This window comes from Microtus oregoni, unplaced genomic scaffold, assembly GCF_018167655.1.
Source record: "Microtus oregoni isolate MIOR12 unplaced genomic scaffold, Mior012 000006F_ref0000085, whole genome shotgun sequence".
NCBI classification, from domain to species: Eukaryota; Metazoa; Chordata; class Mammalia; order Rodentia; family Cricetidae; genus Microtus; species Microtus oregoni.
The window spans coordinates 29,123,061-29,147,811 of NW_024543065.1; the positions used below are offsets into that span (position 1 = coordinate 29,123,061).

The 24,751-nt window shown below is 47.2% G+C and overlaps 1 protein-coding gene across 2 annotated transcripts in view; it reads right to left on the reverse strand.

The window, feature by feature from the left end:
* Positions 1-24,751, reverse strand: part of LOC121449555 (sine oculis binding protein homolog) — a 167,961-nt gene that overhangs the window by 5,867 nt on the left and 137,343 nt on the right. For both annotated transcript variants that reach the window (XM_041654069.1, XM_041654068.1), the window contains one exon: positions 11,485-13,413. In XM_041654069.1, coding sequence (XP_041510003.1) covers positions 11,488-13,413 — 1,926 coding nt within the window. In that variant the 3' untranslated portion in view covers positions 11,485-11,487. The remainder of the gene's footprint in view (positions 1-11,484; positions 13,414-24,751) is intronic.

Below are 24,751 nucleotides of genomic sequence, written 5' to 3' on the forward strand. Positions count from 1 at the left end.
ATGCAGGGGGCGGGGGTGGCAAAATGTGACCCTGGTCCTCGGCCCAGGGTCTGTAACGTAAGCAGCTTTGATCAGATCGGGTGTCCTGGATGGAAAGAGAGGCAGATGAGGACTCTGGTTTTGAATGACCTTGGGCAGTCGCTTGCTGTCTCAGCCTGTTCTTCAGGGGCATGAGAAGGACTCTGGTTTTGAATGACCTTGGGCAGTCGCTTCCTGTCTCAGCCTGTTCTTCAGGGGCATGAGAAGGACTCTGGTTTTGAATGACCTTGGGCAGTCGCTTCCTGTCTCAGCCTGTTCTTCAGGGGCATGAGAAGGACTCTGGTTTTGAATGACCTTGGGCAGTCACTTCCTGTCTCAGCCTGTTCTTCAGGGGCATGAGAAGGACTCTGGTTTTGAATGACCTTGGGCAGTCGCTTCCTGTCTCAGCCTGTTCTTCAGGTGGCACGAGAACGCTGATGGGAACATCTGCTTTGCCTTCTCTAATGTCTGAGCTGAACAGCATAGACAGCGTAGACATAACCTGTTTTCCAGAACCCACACAATGACAGACGTTCTGGACGGCAGAGCCATGGGGGCACGTATTATAAGAAGCATGTGCTCTGAGCAGGAGCTCGCTGGTTCTCTGAGTTTGGGGTCACTGCTTCACTTTTATACCCATGACATATCCAATGGCTCTGCATGGAGTCTCTGGAGCCAACTCCCAGCACTGTTTACTGTTTACAGAGAATTACATGCAATTACATGTACTTACTATTACTGATTTTGCTAGTTGGCACCAATGCTTTCCATGTTCCCTTACCTGCCCCTCACTGGAATCTTGTCCTGACACGCTGAGGGCACTCACAGAGCTGAACTCACCACTTCTTCCACTAAACAGTTCCTCCGAGGCTTGAACCTCAAGTTCAAACCACAAATCCATGTTTTCATCTCCCTTCTCTACCAGGAATCTGCTTTTACCACACGGAGAGGTCTCAGCTCTACAGCCCATGTGGGGAAAACAGACAAAAGAGCATCCCTAGTAGATGCCAAACTCCTTTGACTCAGTTTCCCAGAAAAATGTCTGTAGGTGTTTGAGAGTTAACAGCTTCACCCTGCCCTTCACTGGAACCCTACTGCCGTTCAGACCAAGGATGGGAGGCTGGGCATGATAGGGGTTCCTGCAGACATCCTGGCCCACTCAGGGGAAGCTGATGTCTAAAGCACCCCTGACTTCTGCAGAGCCCCTGATTTAACTCCCCCAAACAAATCAAGACTGCCAGACAATATACCCACATCTTGTCTTACCCAGCCTTACCCAATGAGTTAGCTCATTGTTGTTGGGGCCGGGTGGGATGTAGAACTCCTGTTTCCATGACAACCTAAAGCCCATCAGTATACCCTTTATTGACCACAGAATTCCTGTTGGCTGTGAGATTGCCATCTACCCTCAGCCTTGAAGTCACTCTGGGCCTTCCCGGGACAAAGATGGTTCTCCACCGCCCTGCTGTGACAGTCTTACATACAAGGCGCAGACATGGCAGCCAGCGCCTCTCACCCTCTAGCACTAACACCTATGGCTGGTAATTAGTCTGTCATCAGGATTCCAAGATCTGTGAGGCCAGCCTCCTGTTGCTTCCTTCCTGTCTACGAATGGTTGCTAAAGTAATTTCCCTCAAGCACAGATCTCATCATCACTCCTCTGCTCCAGATCACAGTGATTACAATCACTACCACGTCCAGAACCAACTCCCCCACCTCCTGTGCCCCGTCTCCTCTACCCTCTGAGGTCCAGCCTCCAGGTACCTGTGCCTTGACATCCGGCTGCCTCCCTCATGCTTCCAGCCCAGGCCACTGGCCTCTGTCCTTTTCTTGGTTGAGAAGCCAACTGAATTCATATGCTTTAAACAGTGCCCTCAAGAGACCCTTGTCATTGAGTTGCTCAGTTTTGCCCACTCTGTCTGTCTGTCTGTCTGTCCCCAAGCAGGAAGCCAGAGCAACAGCAGGAACTTGTGCCCAGACTATTCTTCCACGAACCCGCACCCTGTTTGCTTATCATAGTAGCTTGTACATTCTCCATGGTGCCTCTAAAAGTGACCTTAGCTATTTCTTGCTTCCTAACTCTCCCCAAATAAGGATCCCCCATCTTCCCCATTTTTCTTTAATTTTCTCTCTATTCCCCCCCCCCACACCATACTTTATTGATAGAATAACCATAATAAGAAAGCATTCGACATTGCTACCGGGAAAAGGGTGTTTTGTCTTCTGGGGAAATGGAGGTTATCTCTGAACAATGAATAAAGGAAAAGAACTGCCTCCCTCCTTTTTGGATACAGCAGTAATGTGATTTATGGGTTGTATTATATAAATTAAGTACAAATTAAAGATTTATAAATACCAAATAAAGGATTTTTAAAGTTTTTACTTCTGGGGGCTGGGGATGTTGCTCAGTTTGTGAGTGCTTGTCTATCATGCACGAAGGCTTGAGTTTGCTGCCTAACACTGTATATGCTGGGCATGCTGTTATACTTCTATAATTCCAGCACTTGGGTGTAGAGCCCCAGGTGTCAGAGTTTAAAGTCACTCTCAGCTACATGGAGAGTTCGAGGCCAGCCTGGACTCCATAAGATCCTATCTTGAAAAACCAAACAAAAAGTTCTTATTTCTGTCCCAGAGATAGCATGCGTGTGTACGCACACACACAGAGCCGAGACAACGCACAGGGAGTCCACCGGTGCGGAGGAACTGCTTGCAGAACCAGGCCCAGTGGCCCTGGTCTTCATGTGAGAGACCGTAACGCTCTTTCACCCAAATCTCTCATAGATTTTTCAATCAGTATTTGAGATTCGCATTGCTCAAACCTTGGAGGATATGAAAATAGCCATTAAGTACCATGTTTATGATGTCATCATATCAAATGGGAGAAATAGAGGGACCTGGGTATATTTTTGGTTTGGCAAACTCTAGAACTATTTTTTTTCAAACATTTGGGGTTTGGCTAAAACCAAGTCTTATTTTGCCAAGCACTTTGGCTTTAATTTTTAAACCCATGTGTATTTTAAAAGAAATTCTAGGGGCTGGAGGGATGGCTCAGTGGTTAAGAGCATTGCCTGCTCTTCCAAAGGTCCTGAGTTCAATTCCCGGCAACCACATGGTGGCTCACAACCATCTGGAATGAGGTCTGGTGCTCTCTTCTGGACTGCAGACATACACACAGACAGAATATTGTATACATAATAAATAAATAAATATTTAAAAAAAAAAAAAAAAAAAAAAGAAATTCTATCTATATGTTTCGGACTCATTTACACTTAGCTCATGAAAACCCTGTTTGGTAAGCGCTAATAGATGTCCCGGCAGGTTTATGAGCCTTCTTAAGCCTTCTTTCCCCTCCATCCTTACCAGAAGGTAGCATTTTGCTAGCCATAAAAGCGTGTGAGCCCCAGGGGCATGTGATCGTCTGTGATTTATGACCTCTGAAGCTTAAGTGGATTGTGAGTTTGGAAGGCTTTCTCCCCTTCCTCTTTTTCCCTAACTGCACAAACAGGCTCCCGCGGACAAAGACTGCTACCTCTCACTTTCCAAAGGGACTGGAGGCAAAAGTCAAGAAAGAATCCATTCTATCCACCAACAAGTTGCTCCTGAAACTTTTTTTTTTTTTTGAGGAAGAGTCTGTTGCTTCAAATTCAGCTGGACACAGACTGAGACGTGACCCTCTAAGGGAACCTTCACCAACCGTGCTCAGGAGAAGTGAACTCAACTTGGTTCAGGTTAGAAGAGTTTACCTTTTGAGTACTGAGAGATTATCTTTTTTAATAGCAGACAACCAATCCTGTTAAGGAGTTTTAACACTTAAAAAAAAAAGCCGAATCCACTAAAAATGGCATTTGAATTAAACCCAGAAAAGCAGGAAGAATGTGCCCGCGTGCAATGACTTTTCCCAAATCTTCCATAATGGTACTTGGATAGCAGGCAATTACAGTATTCTATGGGAGATGATGGCTTTGGATCAAGCATTTAAAAATGGCTTATAAATATTTAAACTATAAGCATCTAACAAATCGTAACGACAAAGTTTTACATCTAACCACATGTGCTCCAAATATCTTGAAATTACTCTAAATATAGGTTTAAAATATCGAAAGGGCTTGCTGATGGCATGTAGAACTCTGCAGGGAAACTTAGACCTGACCATTCTTGCTCACACAACACCCACTTTGCACGATTGTGAAAGCATGTGCATATCGATTCCTTCAGAAAATGATCTGGTTCCAGTCCTTTACTGAATTTGTAAAGCAGGGAAGGAAGGATAAAAATACCGGGCTGCCCTTCTCTCCCTGAATGCAGCTTAGCTGCTTCACTTCTAGCTAATTTGTTACTGTGGGTTGTCTCAAGAGTAAGACTGTAACATTTCAGAAATACTTGGAGAACAGGCAGCTGGGACGAGGCTAGCCTTAGAGATACATGCTAGACTGGAACGCCATTCATGTACAAGACAGTCCTTGGCTTGGGGAAGTGAGTGGCATTGAGAGACAGGGTCTTTTGAATTGTGTCTTTGGACATTAGGGGCGACTCTTATCAAATGAGCTTCTAAGTGTGCTTTCACCTTTGATTCTTTAAGCGCAGCAAACACCTCTTTGCTTTCTGCTTTATGCAAATCAAAACACAGCTTGTCATTGGAGGTTTGAAGGGACAGCGATGGAACAACAGTAGGGACAGCCAAGACTGGATTTGTCACAGCCCTTACCTGGGGCTGCAGGGCATGTTGTTCAGTTCTGGGGCTTGCCTTCTCGTGCGGGGCTGTGCACTTAGGTAACACCTGAGTAATTAGGTACACATTCAGGCACTATTTGAAAGCCTAGATATTAATCCCAAGGTTTGTTGTGTAGTTTGCTTTTGCTCCAAATATCTTAAATAGCATTTTCTAAGTGAGCCTTCCATTATTCTGTGTTGGGGCTGGAGCCATGACTCCACGGTCAAGAACACTGGCTGCTCTTCCAGAGGACCAGAGTCCAGTTCCCAGCACCCACATGGCAGCTCACAAGCACCTGCAATTCTAGTTCCACGGGAATCTGATGCTGTTTTCTGGGATCCATGAGCACTTGCACATGTGTGGTGCAAACACACACACATGCAGGCAAACTATCTTTACACATAAAAAATACATTTCTAGTCAGGCGGTGGTGGCGCATGCCTTTAATCCCAGCAGAGGCAGGTTTATCTCTGTGAACCAGAGGTCAGCCTGGTCTACAGAGCTAGTTCCAAGACAGCTAGGGATACACAGAGAAACCCTGTGTTGGAAAAGAAAAAAAGAAAAAGGACAAAAAGAAGGGAGGGAGGGAGGAAAGGAAGGAGGAAGGAAGAGAAGGAGAGAAAGGGGGAAAGAGAGAGAGAGAGAGAAGGGAAAAAGAAAAAATACACTTCTAAAACGTTTAAACATATTGTTCCCACCCTACTGCTGGCCATGCATTCTCAGTTCTGAGTTCGTTCTTCCTTTTTTTCTCAGATCAGCACTATTCAAAGAGTACCATTTGCTCTGTATGTAAACTGCCATCTGATTGGCCGCATTAAACACGGTCCATCCCGACCTGTTTACCCCTTCGAGCTGCTTTATCTCCTTGTCTGAAGGAATTGCCTTTATGCCTTTTGAGTCACCTAAAATAATCCACACACACATAAATGTACCTCCTTAGCTTCCATCCACGTATGAGATGCACGAACATGTCAGTTGAAGGAGACAACATGTCGTGCAGGACATGGTGCAGGGAAGTGAACAGCCTCCATCCCTTTGGCAGGATCTCTGAACACGGGAGTCTGGAGAGGGGAGGGTGCTGGCGTGGACGTGCGTGTACACATGAGCTAAGCGTTCGGCGCTGGTATGTGTTTGGGCTCCTTAGACACCTCTGCCTCTCCCTAAGGCTTGTCTGCGTGGAAGGAGGTGTGAGTGACTGAATCATGATGCACAGGCAGCCACTTTCCGTGTGACAAGGGACTCAGTCATTACATCTGGTCATGGCACCTCGTTCCAAGGCCCTTCTGAGCAACGGTTTTGCTTACTAATAAATAGTGAGTCAAATGTCTCCTGTTTTCCATCCCTTGGCCACCTCTCTCTTTCTCTTTGTGCTGGGGAACTGGAAAGAATGGCTACACCCCCAGATGTGCCAGCTTTACTCCCTGCCCACGTCTGGGACTCCAGTCGGCCTGCTCCCTTGGTGTCAGTGGGATTTTTCTATAGATGGCATCTCCCATACTGTTTAAACTTTGGAAATTCAGGCACTGGGGGAGTCTCTAGCTTGTACCCTCTTTAGTTCCTTTTCTCCTGTCACCACGGGCCCTCACTAGATACGGTAGCTTTAGTTATTCACACTGTGTCAGTAAGGCAATCATTTAAAGGCACCAGGCCGCTGTGACTTTGTGACATTAGGTTCATGGCAAAAGATTGCCAAAAATAAACTCATGGTTTTAAAATGATAATTAACTCAGCTTTCTTGGAGCAACAAGGAAAACTCCCAGTTCCCGATATTGCTTACTAATGATACAAGATAACCCTTCTGCCACTTGGGCTAGAAGATCTTGGAAACACTGCACTTTCAGGATCGAGGGAGTGGCTCCCTTTTGCAAGGTTGTGCATCAAATGTTTTACTTGTCTCAATTCAGTTCTAGCACTGCTCCAGTGACAGGTTTCATCGCAAAGCACTAGACACCTGCCCAGCGGTCATCCCTACATTCCGGCAGAGCCTCGCTACACAGGATCGAAAAGCTGCACATTCGGGTCCTTCCTCTTGGAAGCCCGAATACTGAGGGTACAGGCAGCAGGAGTTCACTGGATAAGAAGACATTTCTGTGCCCCATCTTGTCACTAATATTTCAGAAAGCGGAAGTAGTCACGACCAGCACTCACCAGTTCTGGGTGTATATGAGTCAACCTGGTGGCTCTCTGTATACTCTCTCCTAGAACCATACAGTCAAGCACTTACTGAGAGACAGGATGACTTTGAACTCAGGGACTGTCACCCAGTGAATACTTCTAATCATTAAATACTACAGCATAAACAGCTCAGGTCTGGTCTAAGAACGGAGTATGCCCCGTTTGTACCCATTTCCTCTCCTTGCCCTGTTGTTTTTCTTTAAAACTGGGCACCCATGTATTTGACATTCTTTTCCTCTTCCTCCCAGACAGCCTGTTCTCTTGAACTTCTCAGTATGAGAAATAAAATTGGCGACCTTTTCCCCTCCCCCTCCCCCGATGAAGCTAACCCTATGCTCTGGAACAGTGATTTCAGGGGTGTGATGTCACACCATGACCAGATGAAGCTCCGGGAAGCCCAACAGACATGACCCTCCTTCAGTTTTCTCCAGATGCAAAGGGTAGCTTCTGCCGCTGAGCAGGGAGGAGCAGTTCTAGAACCGTGTAAGAGATTGGAGAGCCACGGGTGGGGTGGTGAGTGGAGCTGTGTGGTTCTTCTGCCCCAGAAGAACAAGGAGGATGGCGGTGGAAGGGTTACTCCCGGTCTTCATTTTCTCATTGATTACTCTGTTTAAAAATATGTCATTTCTTTGGAAAACCGAGGAATGGGGAATAATTGCTTAGAATATTTTCAAGAATTGACACACGGTCATTCTGAACTCCCCGATGTACCGTAAACAAGTGTAAACTGTAGAAATCTGGAGAATGTATGACTGCAAACAGCTATTTACCAAGCTCCCAGACAACAACAAAGAGGAGACTAGAAGAGTTTGGACACTATTTATACATTGTTTTCCTTATTATTTAAGTTTTTTTTTCTGGTTACCGAAGCTGTCGGACTGGTATCCAGAGTTATAAACAATGGAGATTAAAGGGAGTTTACAACCTTTTAAAAATCTTCAACTAAATTTAACCAGTTTTGCACCTAGGAGTAACATCTGCCCACTGAAATTATTTGTAGCCATATGAACAAACAAGAATGATTAAGGTCAGGAAAGCAGGAAGAGAATAATTTCAAAATGGGAGAGGGAGGACGCTGCCATTTGCAAAAAAAAATATCTAGCAAATGTTAGATTCTTCAAAGGCAAGTGTGGCTGGCTTGCTGATTTCAGAACATGCCCTTTAAGACCGGGGTATGGTATGAAACAGGTGAACGTGGGGGAAAGAATGAAAAGCACCGTGTAGTTACAGACCTCTGAGAGCCGCCCTGTGAGGCATGACCAAAGGCGTGTGGGGCAGTCTCACCTGCACCTCACTGCTGTCTAGTCGCTGTTGGGTGTATGTGTGTGTCATACGGGTACCAGAGGTTGGCATATTTCCCAATTCTATCCCACCTTATTTTTTGAGATGGCAACATTTGCTTAACCTTAGGACAATTGATTTAGCTACACTGGGTGTCCTGCAAGACCCAGAGATCCTCCCATCTGTCTCCCACTGCTGGGATTACACGTACATATCATGGCGCCTCACTTCTTACATGGGTGCTTGTGGGACAAGCTCTTCATCCTCCGAGGCATCTCCCCTTGTTTTGTTTCGAATGCTTTTATTTTGGCGTTAACTTGTTGCCAAAGTGTGTTTATTATTACGGCAGAAAAGCTACTTACTCCTTAGTGAATAGACGTCTTTCCAATTTCCTCCCCCATGTGAACAAACTGAGTTCCTGAAGGTGTAGGGACCGAAACAGTACCTCCTGTGCCCAGGAAATCAGAGAGAAAGAGTGGGTGATTATAGCAGGTGGAGGTTGTGTGGGGAGGTGACCTGGAACCAGTAACCTCCAGGGAAGGATGCTGACTCCCTGGAGACATGGTCCCCCTCCTTAAATCTCTTTCTCTGCTTCCTCTCGGCGGCAGCCCACAAAACCTGTTTCTGACTTTAAAAAAGCGATGCAATTTCTTCGGGGGACCCACCATAAAAAAGATTCTCCCATCACAAGAGTTAAGAGACAATTTGGTCACACCATCTTCTAGAATCGGCTAAGGCCAAGTTAACATCTTTAGTGCTGATGCTGGTCTACAAACAAGACTCTAACCTAGTTACTCGCCCAAACGGCTTATGCTTTTAAGGATCTTTCCGTCTTTAGCTAACCTATAGGGCAGCATCCCTGTTCCTGGCCTGGTCACTTCTGACTGTGGTAGCCGTGTCCTCTTTCTCCCCCACTCTTCCTCTCTTCCTTTAATACCTTGACTGTGTGTGTATGTAAATGACTCTTCCCAGGACTTTCTGAAGGTTTTTTTGTTTTTGTTTTTTGCTTTTTTGCTTGTTTGTTTGTTCTGTCACAAATCAACTTGTCACTTAAAGCACTGTCAAGCAGATTAAAATAACTGGGGCATTTTCAGTTGAGGTACCTGTGAGAAAGTTCAGGCCACCTGTCCTCAGACTGCAGAAATTGTAGAGCTAATCGGGAAGGAATGGTGACCTCATTTCTGGTGTTCTGCTCTACTGGCAAAGCCACCAGTAGAAAAGGAGACCCCAAACTATGGTGGCAGAGAAAAGATTCTCACACTAGGCAATAAGCCTTCTGCTCTGGTTCAGGACTTTCATTCAAGCCCCTGGCTGCAAGGGAGGTGCCCATGTCCCCACTAAAAAGCAGCAGGTTGGTGGTCTAGGGCTATGTTTGTGGCGGGGAAAAACAAGAATGAAAAACTGGAGAAACTGGTACGTAGAGGCTTGCCGTGCTTTGCAGACTCTCTTCCCAGGCAGTTAGAGGATTTTTATCAATGCAGTGCTGGAAGAACCTTAGCTGACTCTCCTGCAGGGTGTTACAGGAGACTGAGTTCTGCAGTTCACAACTTGGATTTGAATCACATCTCTGCTCACAGGTTAGGTAATCTTGGTCATGTCAATCCTGTTTCTCCACTAAAAGAATGAAGATAATTGTTCTATGGATCTACAATGACATACTAGTGCTAAAACACTCAGGAGAGCCTGCACAGAAGTGTGGAGAATACTCTTTTTGTCTCCCCTTGCCAGGCTCCTTCCTGCCTGGGTTACATATCTCACTTCAGGACTTGAGGCAGCCCAGGAGAACATTCTTTTGGGTGTGTATCCCCAGCCCAAAGAGTGAGCAGTGTTCAAGTTAATTGCGGGAGAAGTGTCCATCTCTCTTTTCCTTTCCCTAAATGGTTAATAAACAATGGAAGTTTTGGCTTCTTGCCTGCTTGGGTAGATGGAAGAGCTCACATTCTGTGTTTGGGTGGACAGGCTTGGAATCAACAATGGAGCCCATTGGCCAGCTCTGACTGAGCAAAATTCTCTAACAGCTTCCTTCTTGGCAGTGTGCTTCCAATGCCTACTACTGTGGTGATTTGAAAGAAAATGGCCCTCAAAGGAAGTGGTGCTATTTGAGGTGTGGCTTTGTAGGAGCAGGTGTGGCCTTGTTGAAGGAAGTGTGTCACTGTTAGAGGTGGGTTTTGAGGTCTCCTATGCTCAAGCTTTGTTCAGTGTGACACTCAGTTCACTTCCTGTTGCCTGCAAGTCAAGATGTAGGACATGGCTACTTCTCCAGCACCTGCATACCACCATGTCTCACCATTATGATGACGGACTAAGCCTTTGGAAATGGAAGCCACCACCCCCAATAAAATGCTTTTCCTTTATAAGCGTTGCCATGGTCATGGTGTCTCTCCACAGCAACAGAAACCCTAAAAAGACACCTACTTAGTATTGGCTGGAGAAGTCACTACAGTGGCTCACATATGGTCCCCACCATCTCACAGTAGCCTTGGACTCGCCCTCAGTGGCTTAGGATTCAGAGATCATACATGGTCAGCGACGAGCCCTCCCACTTCATCAAGGTCTGTATGTAGAAGTGAGAATCACCAGCTCAGGGACTGAGTCCAAAAGGGTTACACGGCAGATTGGGAGGAAGGTTAGTTTTTAATTTTTAGCCCACAGATGGTATCCTATGGTTATCTGGACAAGCTAGGATGACAGTCAGTTAAGCAGGCTCCCGATGTTTGCCCACCTGATGGGATCCCTGTCACTTCAATACCGCCCCGCAACCTCATGACTAAACATTAAGATTACTCAAGTAATCTTCCCTCCCCCACTCAATTTTCCAGTGGGGTAAATTATGTATAAACCCGAGAAGAAGAAGAAGAAGAAGAAGAAGAAGAAGAAGAAGAAGAAGAAGAAGAAGAAGGGGAAGGGGAAGGGGAAGGGGAAGGGGAAGGGGAAGGGGAAGGGGAAGGGGAAGGGGAAGGGGAAGGGGAAGAAGAAGAAGAAGAAGAAGAAGAAGAAGAAGAAGAAGAAGAAGAAGAAGAAGAAGAAGAAGAAGAAAGAAAGAAAACAAACATGTAACAAAAGCATGTGTTTTCCTCTCAGGTTCAAGGGCTTGAGTGATCGTGGCGCTTAAGCTGCCTCTAGGCTGTAAACCGGTAATGGTGTACTAAACACTGCCAGGTGTCAGAGGTGCAGGATAAGTACACGGTGAAAGAGGTAAGGGACAGGATTGTGATGGCTACATCTCGCCTCCGCCTTCTAAGAAGCAAGGCGGGGAGGGACACTGGCTCTTGGAGGAGTGCCCAGGTGGACATACAAACCTTTTACTTATTCTGGTTTCTAATTCGGAGGCACCTCCTTTTGAGCGGCGGCTCCAGGTCCTCGGGGCCGGAGCTGAGCATGGGCGAGGAGATGACACACGGTGCCATGGCAGCCTTCTCCGTGGGTTTTGGCACAGGCTGGATCACGCAGCCGGTCTTGGGCAGCATTCGCAGAGCATAGGCGTGGTCCTCATCCGCGGGGTTATTGAGGTTTGGGTCCGACTTGTCGCCCCCCGCCAGGGTCTCCTCCCCCCTCAGCTTTTTGGTCGCCTCCCCATCCAGGTGGCAGTTGGAAGCGCAGTTATTCTCCTTGACCGACTCCAGCTCGTTCACCGCGGGCTCCTCGGGCGACAGCAGCTTTTTGGGTGGCACGGGGGGCGGTGGTTGCTCCGGCGGCGGATCTGCGCCCTTAGCCTCGGCCGGGACGCCGCGGGTGCCGTTCACGATGACGTTGCAGGCGGCGGCAGCCTCGGGACCCGCTGGGGCGCCCGGGCCCGGGTCGCCGGCGGCGGGCGGGCTGCAGTGGCCGTCCCTGCAGCCGCCGCAGGTCCTGCGCTCCGCCGCGCCCGGCTCGCGCTCCGCCTTGACGTGCGCATGCAGCGCGCGGTGGATCACGTTGTGCAGCCGGGAGCGGTGGCCTACTGTCAGGTCGATGACACCATCCTGCGGGCCGTGTAGCACGCCGGCGAAGCCAGGCTGGCCTCCCGCACCCGCGGGGCTGCTGGCACGCCGGGTTAGGTCCACCACCTCCCCACGGCCTCGCTCTGAGGGCGCCAGGCTCAGAGCTTGGCCGGAGCTTCCAGGCGGCGAGTCGGCCGACTTGGACGAGCCCTGCTTGGAGTCCCGCGGAGACAGGGAGCGTCCCCCTGACTTGCCTCCCGCTGCTGCCGAGTCACCCGGGGCACTCGGAACGAAGCTCTCCCCGTTGCTCGAGAATCCGTTTGGGGGCTTGGAATCGTTGACATGGGGAATGGGGATAGGGATAGGGATGGGCACCGGCAGGGGTACGATCACTGGGTACGGCACGAGTAGCGTAGGGGGCGGCACCAGCGGGGCAAGCGATGGCAGGCCGAAGTTCATCATCTGGGGCACCGGCATCGGGCCGTTTGGCATCATGCTTACCGGAGGGAAGGGAAGGCTGGGCAAAGGCGCGCCCGGGGGCGGCGGGGGCAGTAACCCCGGGGGGTTCCCAGGCATGGTAGGGGTGCTTGGTGGGTGGATGTGGGGTGATAGCATGGGCCTGTGCATGGGACTGGAAGTGGGGCCCAGGTTCCTGGGGCCACCGGACGGAGGCCCAATGCCCGGGAGTATGGGATTGGACAGGGGGCTGTTGGGGTTGGAGGCATGATGCGGCGGCCCACGAATGAAGGGCGGGCGGATCTGCTGTATGATCTGCTGCTCCATGAAGATGGGCAGCGGCACCGGGCCGCGGTTGGTCATCACCATGGGAGGGCTACGAGGCGGGACGCCCAGCGGAGGTCCGATGCTAGCAGGTGGCTGGACCGAGACAGGAGGGATATTTGGAGTCTCGCTGATGGGGAGGGACTTGGGCACTGGGGTGGGGATTTTAGTGACAGAGCAGTTGGCAGTGTCAGATGGAGAGACGGTGGTGGACGAGGATGGGCCAGGGCCCTGGCTTTGGCCAGCTGCAGTCACCGGGGAGGGAGCCTTCCTCCGAGCATCTGTTAGCGGGATATTCCAAGAGTCTGGAGTGAGCAGCTGCACCCCGGTGCCTTCTGCTTTACTTTCCATGTGAGGATGTAACGTGCTGCACAGCCCAGCTGGAAGATTGGCCTGTGTCTCTTTGTAGAAAATGTCCATTTTGTATTGATTGAGACATTTTGCACTGCAGAACTGAAGCCTTCTTTCCCCGTCCCCAAAATCCAGGTATTCTTTTGTATGCCTTATGTGTTTACACCAGTCACACACCTACAACACAGCAATAAAAACCACAACAGGTAAGATAAGATTTCTCTGCAGATGGCGTTCATGTTTCACATAAAGGCTCTTTCAAACTTTATCATAATTTGTCAAATAGTTGGAGGGGTTCCTTTCAGAAGGTAAGTTTCTGAAATGTTTGCGAATGATGAATTTGCTTTATAAATAGGATCTTCAAAATAGCAACAGCCACAGTCTCTCCTTTTTTCTTTCAAAAAAATGGTATTAACAGTGTGAAAATGACTTGAAGATGGTTCTAACAAAACAGAGTGGACCTGCTCAGTACACTTATCCAGTACACCTGCCCGGTACACCTGCCCCAATACACCTGCCCAGTACACCTGCCCATATACTTACCCAGTCCACCTGCCCCAGTCCACCTGCCCAGTACGCTTACCCAGTACACCTGCTCAGTATACTTCCCCAGTACACCTGCCCAGTACACTTCCCTAGTACACCTGTCCAATACACCTGCCCAGTACACTTATCCAGTACACTTACTCAACACTTGCCTTCATAGTTTTACTTACTTATCAGGTTCACTGGAAACAGACATCTAAAAAATGTTGGAAGAAAGTAATCTCTAGAGAGCTCAACGGTGATGCAACATAACCTCTTACTATTCCCCTTATTTATGTAAAGTCTCTCTGTGCTATAGACCACATCCAGTTCCATGTTGGAAAGGGTGTGCTGAGCTAACCAATAGCATAGAGTGCTGGATAACCTCATGTCTGGATTCCAAGGAGCAACTTGGACTTCACCATGAAGTCTGTGTGAGGTTTAGCTCTCCCAACCTGTGATGTTGCAGCAAGCTAGAATTATTTTTTGAGCTGTTTGCCCACTCTTTCTCAGCAGTCAGAATTTTTGGTGACATTCCTTGGCAGGCAGCCTTATTTAACAACTTTTCAAACACCAGAGAACATTTTCCAAAAGTTGTTATGGCTTCCACCCCACCCCCCTTCTACTCCTGGCAAAAGAAGGATATCACCAAATTTATTTCAGAGCTGGGCTGCGGAGCTAATTAAAGACTCAGAGCCTTCCCAATTGGAAATCAGTAGACACCAAAGTTCAAAAAATAGTCATCTCGGCTGCAGAACCCATTACTTTGGAGAAATTATTGTGATTTCATTAACACATTAATTTTGCAACACCATCAGCTCTCACAGACGGTGGAGACATGATCTGCAATTCAAATATGACTCTTGTTTGCACAAATGTCTTCCCTTCATATGGCATTTTAAACAAGAATTAACATGAGTGATCTTGCCATCGCTATAAACAGATAAACAGATGTCAAAACTTTCAATAGTTCCTCCAGTGCCTCACTTTTCTTGACAGAATTTTATACACACAATATTTTTCTCTTTCTTCTTCTTTCTTTCTTTATCATTTCCATAGCATTCAAGCCATACAGCAGCAGAGAAGGAATTGCAAAATTCAGCACCATTGCGAGTTTATGGGACTCTTTCTTCCTGCAATGGAGCAGTGGTTCCAGTATTGTTCGAAATGGGACCTCAGGTTTGAAGGGTGTTTGTTCTATTGCTGTGTGCATGCATGCGTGGATGTGTTTTTAATGATTACAAACTGATAATAATTAAAAGATGATAAATTTTAATAATGATTGGTCACATAAACAATGCACAAACAACATATGCTGGGCATTTGGTTACTCATCTCACTTAACTCTCAGCTTCCCTTGCTTGTAAACTGTGCTGACATGCTAGCATGTGATTGGGGACAGATGTGGTAGGGCTGCATGTGCAAAGCCACTCTCCCTTTTCCATGTTTTGGGTTTTTTCCCACTGGTGCTTTTGGTTGATAAACCTGACCTGTGAGACTGAGTCAGATGTATGCTTTGGCACGCATCAGGTTTTGTTTGTTCTTCCCAAAAATCTGAGACTAGAACACCCGTGAGTGGGCTTCGGTGGTAAGGGAATTACTTCAATGTAGCTATCAAAATTGTTGCCTCCATTAAAGTGGTTGAACCATAGTGATGGCAGTGCTCATATGTCCACCCCTTCACTAGCAGTGTTTCAGAGCCCTTCTGGACTCTAGGGAACAGTTTTGTTATCAGTGAGATGCCCATCTTGCAGGTACATGCAAAGTTGCCTCTGATGAAAAGAGCCTCAAAGACTATATCAGACCTTCACATTTCTTATCTAGATTAAGGTTAAGTAAACTGTTAGTGAAAACATGGTGTATATATTTAAATAAAGTTACAGCCTGGTATAATGGCGTACACCTTTAATCCCAACCTTTGGGTGGCAGAGGCAGGAGAATTTCTGCGAGTTCAAGCCCAGCCTGGTCTACATAGTGAGTTCCAGGACAGCTAGAGGTACAAAGTGAGATCCTGTTTCAAAAGAAAGAAAGAAAGAAAGAAAGAGAAAAAGAGAGAAAGAAGGAAGGAAGGAAGGAAGGAAGAAAGAAGGAAGAAAGTTACCATATAATCATGTGGCATTTAAATTTTGTTGTGAAATGAAACTACCGCAGAGAAAGCCTAAAATATAAATGTATAAGTTTGAAGTGAGGGACCAAATAATTTCTTTCTTCATGAACTGAAACTCATCCTCGATGAATTAAACTAATTAAAATAACACGTGACTCTCCTGGCACGTGTCCTTTGGATCTTACTCTTTAACAAAAATCAGGAAGAATTTTATGAAATCATTAATTGGTTTTTAAACTGCCAGATTGATTTTTTTTTTGCCTCCAGAGGATCCGTGTTTCCTCAAACTAGATAAATATTTTTCAAGTGGGGTGAAAAAAACATAATAATCTAAGTATAATGTAACAGTTCTCCCTTCCCACTCTCCACTTTTCCTAGTCACTGGTGAATGATGCTCACAGACCGTCCTAATTATCCAATGAGAATTCGCCATCACATTTCACCCTTTCCAACAGAAAAATAATCACAGACATCAGAAACAAAAATCCACTCTTTTCAAACCTTTCCATCAAAGCAAAGCAAGGGCCTTGTGTTCTTTCTTTCTTTCTTTCTTTCTTTCTTTCTTTCTTTCTTTCTTGGAGGTGGTTTTGGTTTTTGGGTTTCTCTGTGTAGCCCTGGCTGTCCTGGAACTCATTCACTAGACCAGACTGGCCTTGAACTAACAGAGACCCACGTGCCTCTGCTCCAGAGTGGTGGAATTAAAGACATGCATCCCCCTGCTACCACCCAAAAGGCCTAATGCTAATGCTTGTTCTCCTGCCTCTTCTGAAAGAGCCTCCGCTGCAGTGTGCCCCAACTGTGTCGTTTTGGGGTGTTGTGAGCTTGACTCTAATAAGGCCTTCCCTTTCAGTTCAGAACACAGACCTAAAAATATGGGAAAGCAATCTTTCTGATGAAGCAGAAGATGATTAGAAGGGGGAGAGTGTCACTTAAGAAGGAATGAATCAAGTCTGTCGTACAGGACACATCATTTAAGATGAGGTCAATGGATTTATGGTGCAAATGGCTCCATCACGTGCGGCAGTAAAACCCAGCACCATAATTCACTCCACATCCAGCCAGCGACACTTCCGTAATTAAAGGTTTCATCATAGGAGCCTAAGACGATTATTTACGCTATGGTAGTTATGTAAAAAAAATATATATATATATATATATATATAGTATTTCTTTTTAATAAAATAACATTTGCATATGCAAAGCACACAGCAAATATCTCATAAGCTATGGTTTTGTACTTTGGCATTGGGGATAGTCTCTTCTTCTTTGTGGATAGATTTAAATTCTGCCACATTGTTATTTTAATTTTTGATACTTTTTCAGCCTCCCCTTACCCAATATCAAGAGGAACCAAAATTCCTTGAGACAAGTTAAGACAAGCCCGATGCCCAGAGCTCTGTGCTGACTTGCATGATTCCATCCCCCTTTGCTTCTGCTGGAATCTCTGGGTCCACTTGTCTCCCTAAGAGGCCCCAGACTGAACCTAGCTGCTGTTGTCTTACTACACCAATATGGGGACTAAACACTCAATCAGCAAACACAAACCACTGAGCAGGACTGCTGGAATGCTTCGGATCACAGATCCATTCCAGGTCACCGGGAAGACAGAAAGATCACAAAGGAGATACGCACACATGTGTTCCCTTCAAGCCTAGCACACAGTCCTCCAGATCAAGTTCCCTTTCCTGATATGGGTCCAATTCTACACAAGAGAAGGAACATTTATTTCCTTTAGTCCGCTTTGCTGGCGGGCTGCCAGGGCAGTACTTACAAGCCCAGTGGTCGGATGGCTTCCCTCCTTTCCTGTGAAATAAATGTGCGGTAACCTACACCACCCCACTACTCAGAAGACACTGCCTCGGCAGGCTTTCCCTTGCTCTTGACACCAGCGCCCTGAAAGGCATAGATTCGGGTTCCTATGACTTCTTCAAAGCTATGAAAAGAAAGAAAGCCATTCATGCTGGCAACTGAACTTTCTTTTTCACATACATGCCCAAGGCCAGAACCACAGTATATACACCATTAGTCTACCCATATGGTACAATGTATACATTCTTCTGTATATAAACCATTAGGCTACCGGCATGGTACAACATATGTATTTTTCTGTATATAAATGCCATTAGGTTACCCATATGATACAATGTATACATTCTTCTGTATAGAAGCCTTAGGTTACCGCATGGTACAATGTATGTATATATATATATATATCCTTCTGGGCTTAAGAGAAGGCTTAGGTGTCTGGGGGTGAGGCATGAATTCTAATTAACACATTAATCAACTGTCAGCTGTGGGAGTAAAGTTCATCCTTTAATGGAACCCACCGCTGCTTTCTGAGTAGGAATCTGGCATCAGGCAATATTTAATTAAATTCTTTTGCTGAAATCTGTCTTCTCTGCGTAAAGACGGTTTGCACCAATGGAACAGTAAAAACATATTAGCTTCTCCTGAATGCCATCAACAACTCGAAAAGTACACCCCCCCCCCCCGGCACACACACACATAAAACCTTTCCTATGCTTCTGACTTCTCACCGATGTCACCACAGTCCTGTACTTGTAGCTCTGCAAGCTAGACTGTATTTTGTCACAGGAAGGTGAGTCTCCGGTCCTTGGCAGGTTAAATGTGACATTGATCTCCAAGTCCTGGCCTGCTCAGGGAAGCATGAGCTCATTCAAGAGTAAAGTGTAGGAGAGTGGAGAGACATAGCCTGGGTACTCAAGCTTTTAAAGGCTTTGAAACCCTGACCCGTCCGTAAGCTGTCACCTCATAGCATGAGTTGAGGGTCTTAGACTGAACCCCTACTCGTTCCTGCCTCTTCTGAAGGGCTCACACCTTCTTCGTGGTCTTGACACAGCCTCCAGGAGGGCCCTAGTATCGTGTACTTGGGACACCGAAGATGCTACAAAAATCACATAGAATGTGGGAATACAAAATGTAGGAAGGAGTGGGCACTGCCTTCTCAGCCTCGATTTCTCCCTCTGTGGAATGGGACTAGTAATAGTCACAACTGTATGCCAGCTAGGCTTGTAACAGTCTGGGTTTTTAATCTCCTGCCAGTGTGAAAAGGAAATGATTGTTCTCCTATAACCCGTGTGTCTTTGAAAGAAAATGAGATGTGTTTCTGGACAAATCAGTGTTTCCCACAGATACCTGCCCTCACCCTGCTGCTAGGAGATCCTACCCTAAGGGTGACAAAGGGGCTCTTTGCAGGGACAAGAGCGGCAGCTGATGGGCCTGTGGACCAGCTGCTCACCATCCTGAGGAGCTGCTACTCAGCGCCACCTGAACCCTCTGCTCTACGGCCAGGTTCTAATTTAGCAAAAGCTTGACAGAGCAGCATGGCAGCCTGGAAATGAACGCAAGAGCCATTAGAATGAGTAATTCCTCTTAGGCACAACTGCTGTTTGAATAGTGCAAGCCATAAACTGTGCTATTCATGTTTTATTAAAAAGCAGAGCTGATGGATGGTCTGCCGGACTCGTTACATGGAGAACTATCTTCCAAAGGAAGGACCGGAGCCTTGAAGCCAGACTGACCTCGCCCTGTTGTCAGAAGGTGGGAGAGGCCACCACAAGCATAGGGGAGTAGCCAAGCTACCAATCCAAGTTTCCCCACAAAGCTGGAGTTGAGAGTGAAGGAAGAAAAAGGATGCTTTGGCGGCCACAGACATGGAAGGCCTTGAAGAAACCTGGAGAGAGACTAAGAAGGGGGCTGGGAGCTTACAGAAGAGCAATTCAGAAAGAAGTTCATTGTCAAACCAAGAAAGGTTCTGCAGGTTGGCTTTCTAACAGGATGACAGGGTGGTGTTTGCCATAGTCCTGTCTGCTCCCCTCCCTGCTCCCCCATCTCTCTCAGGGAAGGGATTGGCCCCAGGGACCTGGGCTATGCCTTTAGAAACCATTGGAAACATACAACTTAAGTGTTCCTACATGGCAGTTTCATGCTGAGAGTTTCTGTTCTAAGAAGGATGCTCTTTAGTCCCTCTTGAGGGTCAGCTCATGGCTCCATAAAGCAGAGCAGTAATGTCCCCAGGTTTCAGGATGCTGGTGAGCTCTGGCTACTGGCTCATGACTGACCCGAGCCTCTGCTTCTCTAGCCTGTGCAGAAGATGACTCCTGCCCCGTACTCAGGGGCTGATGGGCCATGCTGACAGCCACACATGATTCAACAGGCGGCTTTCCATGGGTCTAAGATCAGGGGTCACAAGTGCTCTGCTGGTCCTCACAGAAGGAATCATTCCAACAGCAACATGGCAACACCCAAGGAAACATGGTCTACCTGTGCCGAGAGCTGTGATAGTCTGACCTGACAGAAACCGAGAGACCATCTCATCTCCTTCTCCAGCCCCAGCGGGCCAGGGACTTCACATGTTCTCTGTAAAATGAGGCCATCAGTAGTGCTGTCAGGGGATGGGTGCACAAGGAAAAAAGAAACCAGCAAGAGACTAAACCGGCGCCCAGAATCCGAGGGCAGAGCCCCACCCATCTCCCATTGTCAGGCTGCCGCTCTGCCATGGTTTCTGCAGTTAACAACTCCAGCCGGTACAGCTACCGCCTGCCCTGAAGAATTTGTGTATCACATAATCCTCTTGACACATTCACTAGTGAACTTCGACTGACAGCTCATTGTGCCTTGGGCACTGTGGAAGGGATGCGGAAGGCCCTCATCAACTGTGTTCCTCCTTGCGCAGTGAGGTCTCCTATGGGAATGGGAAGGGCGGGTTTTTAGTTTTACTGGGTCATCTTGGCTGCAAACTGAAACTTAAGAGAATACTTGTGTTTATTCGAACATAAGAACCAGGGTATGCTCAAGAAGGCCCCGGGGCTGTGTGACTGCACAAGAAGAGAGCCAGTGCCTGCCACCAGTGAGGAAAAGCAGCTCCTCTGCAGTATCTTCCCACCCAGCCACAGGTTCACCTCAAAGACCAGTGATGAACCAATAGCTTTTAACTAAAAACTCCACTTTATGTTTTATTCTCTCAACACCAAACCTGAATCTGCTTCCCAACCCACCCCCGAAGATCGCTGCTTTCAAATGCGTAGCGAGCTGGTGTCAAAGCTTTGTTTACGCAGACATTTCCTGTATGACACATAGACATTTGATTTCTTTTTTTTTTTCAAACATTATCTCTGGGCCTGATTCTTTTTCTCTTCCTGTCTTCTATGTGTCTGTCTGGATATTTGACACATGACTGGTGATTGTAGGAGTTCTCTCCCTGCCTGGTCATTGTGTATACTGGGGAGGAAGGAAGGCCTGGGACTGTCGCTCATGGGTACGGGACTTGTCTAACAGTCGTAGGCCATGGGGTCCTGGACTGTGCATGCTCGGTGTTATCTTCAGCACAGGGAAAAAGAAGGAAGGAGGGAGGAGGGAGGGAGAAAGGGAAATAGAACTGGCCTCAGGTGGATCTCTGAGTTCGAGGCCAGCCTGGTCTACAAAGTGAGTTCTAGGACATCCAAGGTTATACAGAGAAACCCTGTCTCAAAAACAAACGAGAGAGAGGGGGCGGGGGGGGGGGCTGGCCTCTACAGGAGGTAATTCACCTCATGTCTTCCTGCATGCAGACTCTGACAGGAGTCATATCTCAAAACTCGTGGGTTTTAGCTCTACAACTGAGTTAATCACACATCAACAGCACACTCTTTGAGAAAAGTGTGTTCTTATCACTGATATCTGAAGAGATTTTCCCCCTCTAGAGATGGTCCCTGAGCCTGCTACCTGGCCTCTGCCTTAGCACTGCCTAAATGCACAGGCCCACAGACATGCAGGAGGCTCAGGGAAAGGGCATGCTCTGAAAACCCTGCATTGCCTTCTGCATCAGAACACTGGCTGACTGCATCTTAGTGGCCCGAGGTAGCTAGTTCCTGGTGTCATAGTTATTAACCAGCCACACATGGGTTTCTTGGAATCTGCGAGGCACCAGGCTATGCCTTTGCTCAGACTGCGTATTCAGGGTTCTTTAATAGTCTCCTGCCTGGGTTTCTGGCTCTGGACCACAGGCAGGACCTGTGTGTGCATTCTCCAGGGCACTGCTTTAGGCTTTGGTATCCATCTCTATCCATGCATAGATCTTCCCAGGACATTACACTAAAGTCAGATCTATCATGTAATTCTCACTGCAAGCCCTAATTTGATGTAATACTAATAAATTATGCTGGTGAAACTAATATTACATTACAGCACAGGTACTCATACTCATAACACCCCAAGATTAACCACACACATAGCAGATTCTAAATAAGATGTGGGTGCCTTCAAAACCTATACTGGCATCAGAAGGTAGTGGCACATGCCTTTATTCCCAGTACTTGGGAGGCACAGGCAGGAGGAGGATCTCTGTGAGTTCAAGGCCAACCTGGTCTACAAGGTTAGTTCTAGGATAGCCAGGGCTACACAAAGAAAACCTGTCTTCAAAAAAGCAATTAACGAATTAATGAACGAACAGCAGAGGACTTCTCAATGTCTTTCCGAGACACCGCTACACTCAGAGGAGTAGTTTATTTTCTCATATCTGCTTTGGATTTTATAACAAACATCCCACAACTATTTTCCTTTCAAGCTACTCTTATGCTTCCTTTTATTTTCCTGATCCTGTCTATGCTTCCACATATGAGTATAGCCTGCCAAGCAAGGATGCAATCTTCTCCTGAACTGTATCCACCTGCAAGCCACACTGGTGGGAATACCGTCTCCTATCTGTGCTAGTGTTCACCTAACACCAGGCCTCCCCTTGGTCTCAGCGGGATCGCTGAGATTTTTCTCTTATGCTCATAAGCCAAGTAACTTGGTCTTTCTTACTCTGTGTTGGTACAGACACTGGAAGCCATTTCCTTGCTCCTGCATATGGCTCTGTGTGGTGAAGAACCGGCCTTCACTGGCCTTCCCACGCTTCCATTCTTCCCTGCTCACATCTGCTGCCTTTATCCCACCCCATTCTTCAGGCTCACTGGGATGGTTTCCGTGCCCCTTCTTCTCATCTTATAACTGTATTTTTCTCTTTCTGAAAACTATTTTATTTTATTTTATGCGAACGAGTGTTTGCCTGCATGGATGTGTGGCCTGTGCGTGCAACACCCACGGAGGTCAGAAAGGGGGCACCAAATCCCCCAGAACAGACAGCTGTGATTTGCCAGGTGGGTGCTAGAAACTGAATCTGTGTCTTCTACAGAAGCCACTGGTGCTCTCCACAGCCAAGGTGTCTTTCAGCCCCTCGTCTCATGTTTCCTGGACGAGGACTTTCAATCGCTCAGCGTACTCTTGCCAGTGGGTACCTGCTACCTTCGGTGGCCGCATCCCATGCTGCACTTGGGAGGCAGCATGGTTTGTCCACCAATGTCCTGCCCATCTTTCAATGCTTCCTCTGCACCATGAGCCCCAAGCCTCTCATCAAGGTCTGCTGTGAGGAGCAAACAAACAGTGCAAGCGAAAGCCACCTAAAACATAGAAAGCACCATACAAATGGGGGCTTTTTAGTTTCCTTGTGAATGTAAGTTCCTGCCCTTTCTAGTCCTATTTATTCACTCTTCTCCTATTGGGTCTGTTCCCTAAAAACAAAGAGAAAACTCAAGTGCTATAGATTTTCCTGTGATATGTACTTCAAAGCAAAAATATGCCACAAAACCCAAACAAGAAACCCAAATCAGCAGAACACTTGACCCTCGGTTCTCTGCCGTTCCCAGTGGCTGTGGAGAGTTTGACAGCGACATAATTGCGGTAATGAGGAGGTTTCCAGGCCAGGCTGTGGTCTTAAGTTCACTGTGGAAGTTTTAGCCTTAGGCTCAGCTTGAGGCCAGCACCAGTCACCCCGACCAGATCCACCAGCAAAATCCCTTAAGCTCAGTCACACACAAATGTGACATTTATGTCGTCTGGTACACTCTGCTGAAAATTCAGAACCCCCAGTATGCTGGGCTTCCACACCTGGGAAGAAGGGATCATTTGAATTACCTATTTATTGTTTTATCTTTTTGCTAATTAACCCCCGCCTGATAACTGCCTAGCGAGTGAGGCGGGCTGGGCAGGACTTGAGGGTTTTCTCAGCTCCACACGTTGGATCCTTTGTCTCCTCTGCTTGGGGACTGCTGGTTTGCTTCCACCTTTGTTCTGTGAATTTAGCCATCCTGCAGTGCAGCTGCCAGGTTAAAAACACCCACCAATGCTGGATCGGCACGTGACTCCATTCTCATTAGCAAATCCTAGGTTAGCCCAGCCTAATCTGCGCATCCAGGCAAAGTCCCGCGGCGGCTGAGTGATGAGAAGCAAGCCAACCTAGGATGCAGACAGATCGTATTTGTCTGCATTTAAACACAACTGTTATTCATAAGGCCCCTTCTAATAACTTCAAGGAGCTCGGTATCACAGTCTTCTCGCCAGAAGTCTGCAAAGAGACAAGCGGCCAGATAGCATCTCTTGTTTAAAGATAAGCTAACTAAGGCTGGCAGCAGTGACGTATTGTCAGCATCTGGGTGAAAGGCCTGCCTTACAACTCCTGGAAGATGAACTACATCATCTGCTGGCCTCCTCTGAAGAGGAGCGTTCTATAATGCATGCTGGACCAAAAGAGAAATGAGTGTGCCAAAGATGCCTAATCTAAACTGCCTCTGCACACAAGAGCATTGGAGGGATAACCTAAGAAAGTGAGGCCGGGCCTTTCTTCCAGGGCTTATGACCTAGTAATGTGGAAGAACTTGATAGAGCCAAATCAAAGTAAGCCCTTGGAACAGATCAGTATGTACAGAAGAGGAGAGGACAACAGAGGAACTCCAACTGTGTGCTAGCTACCTTTACATTAGCACAGAACACATTACACTCTGGGTACCACTACAGTTCTGTTTCCCTGACCTTCCTGGTCACAGTGGGCTGGATGTAAGATTAATA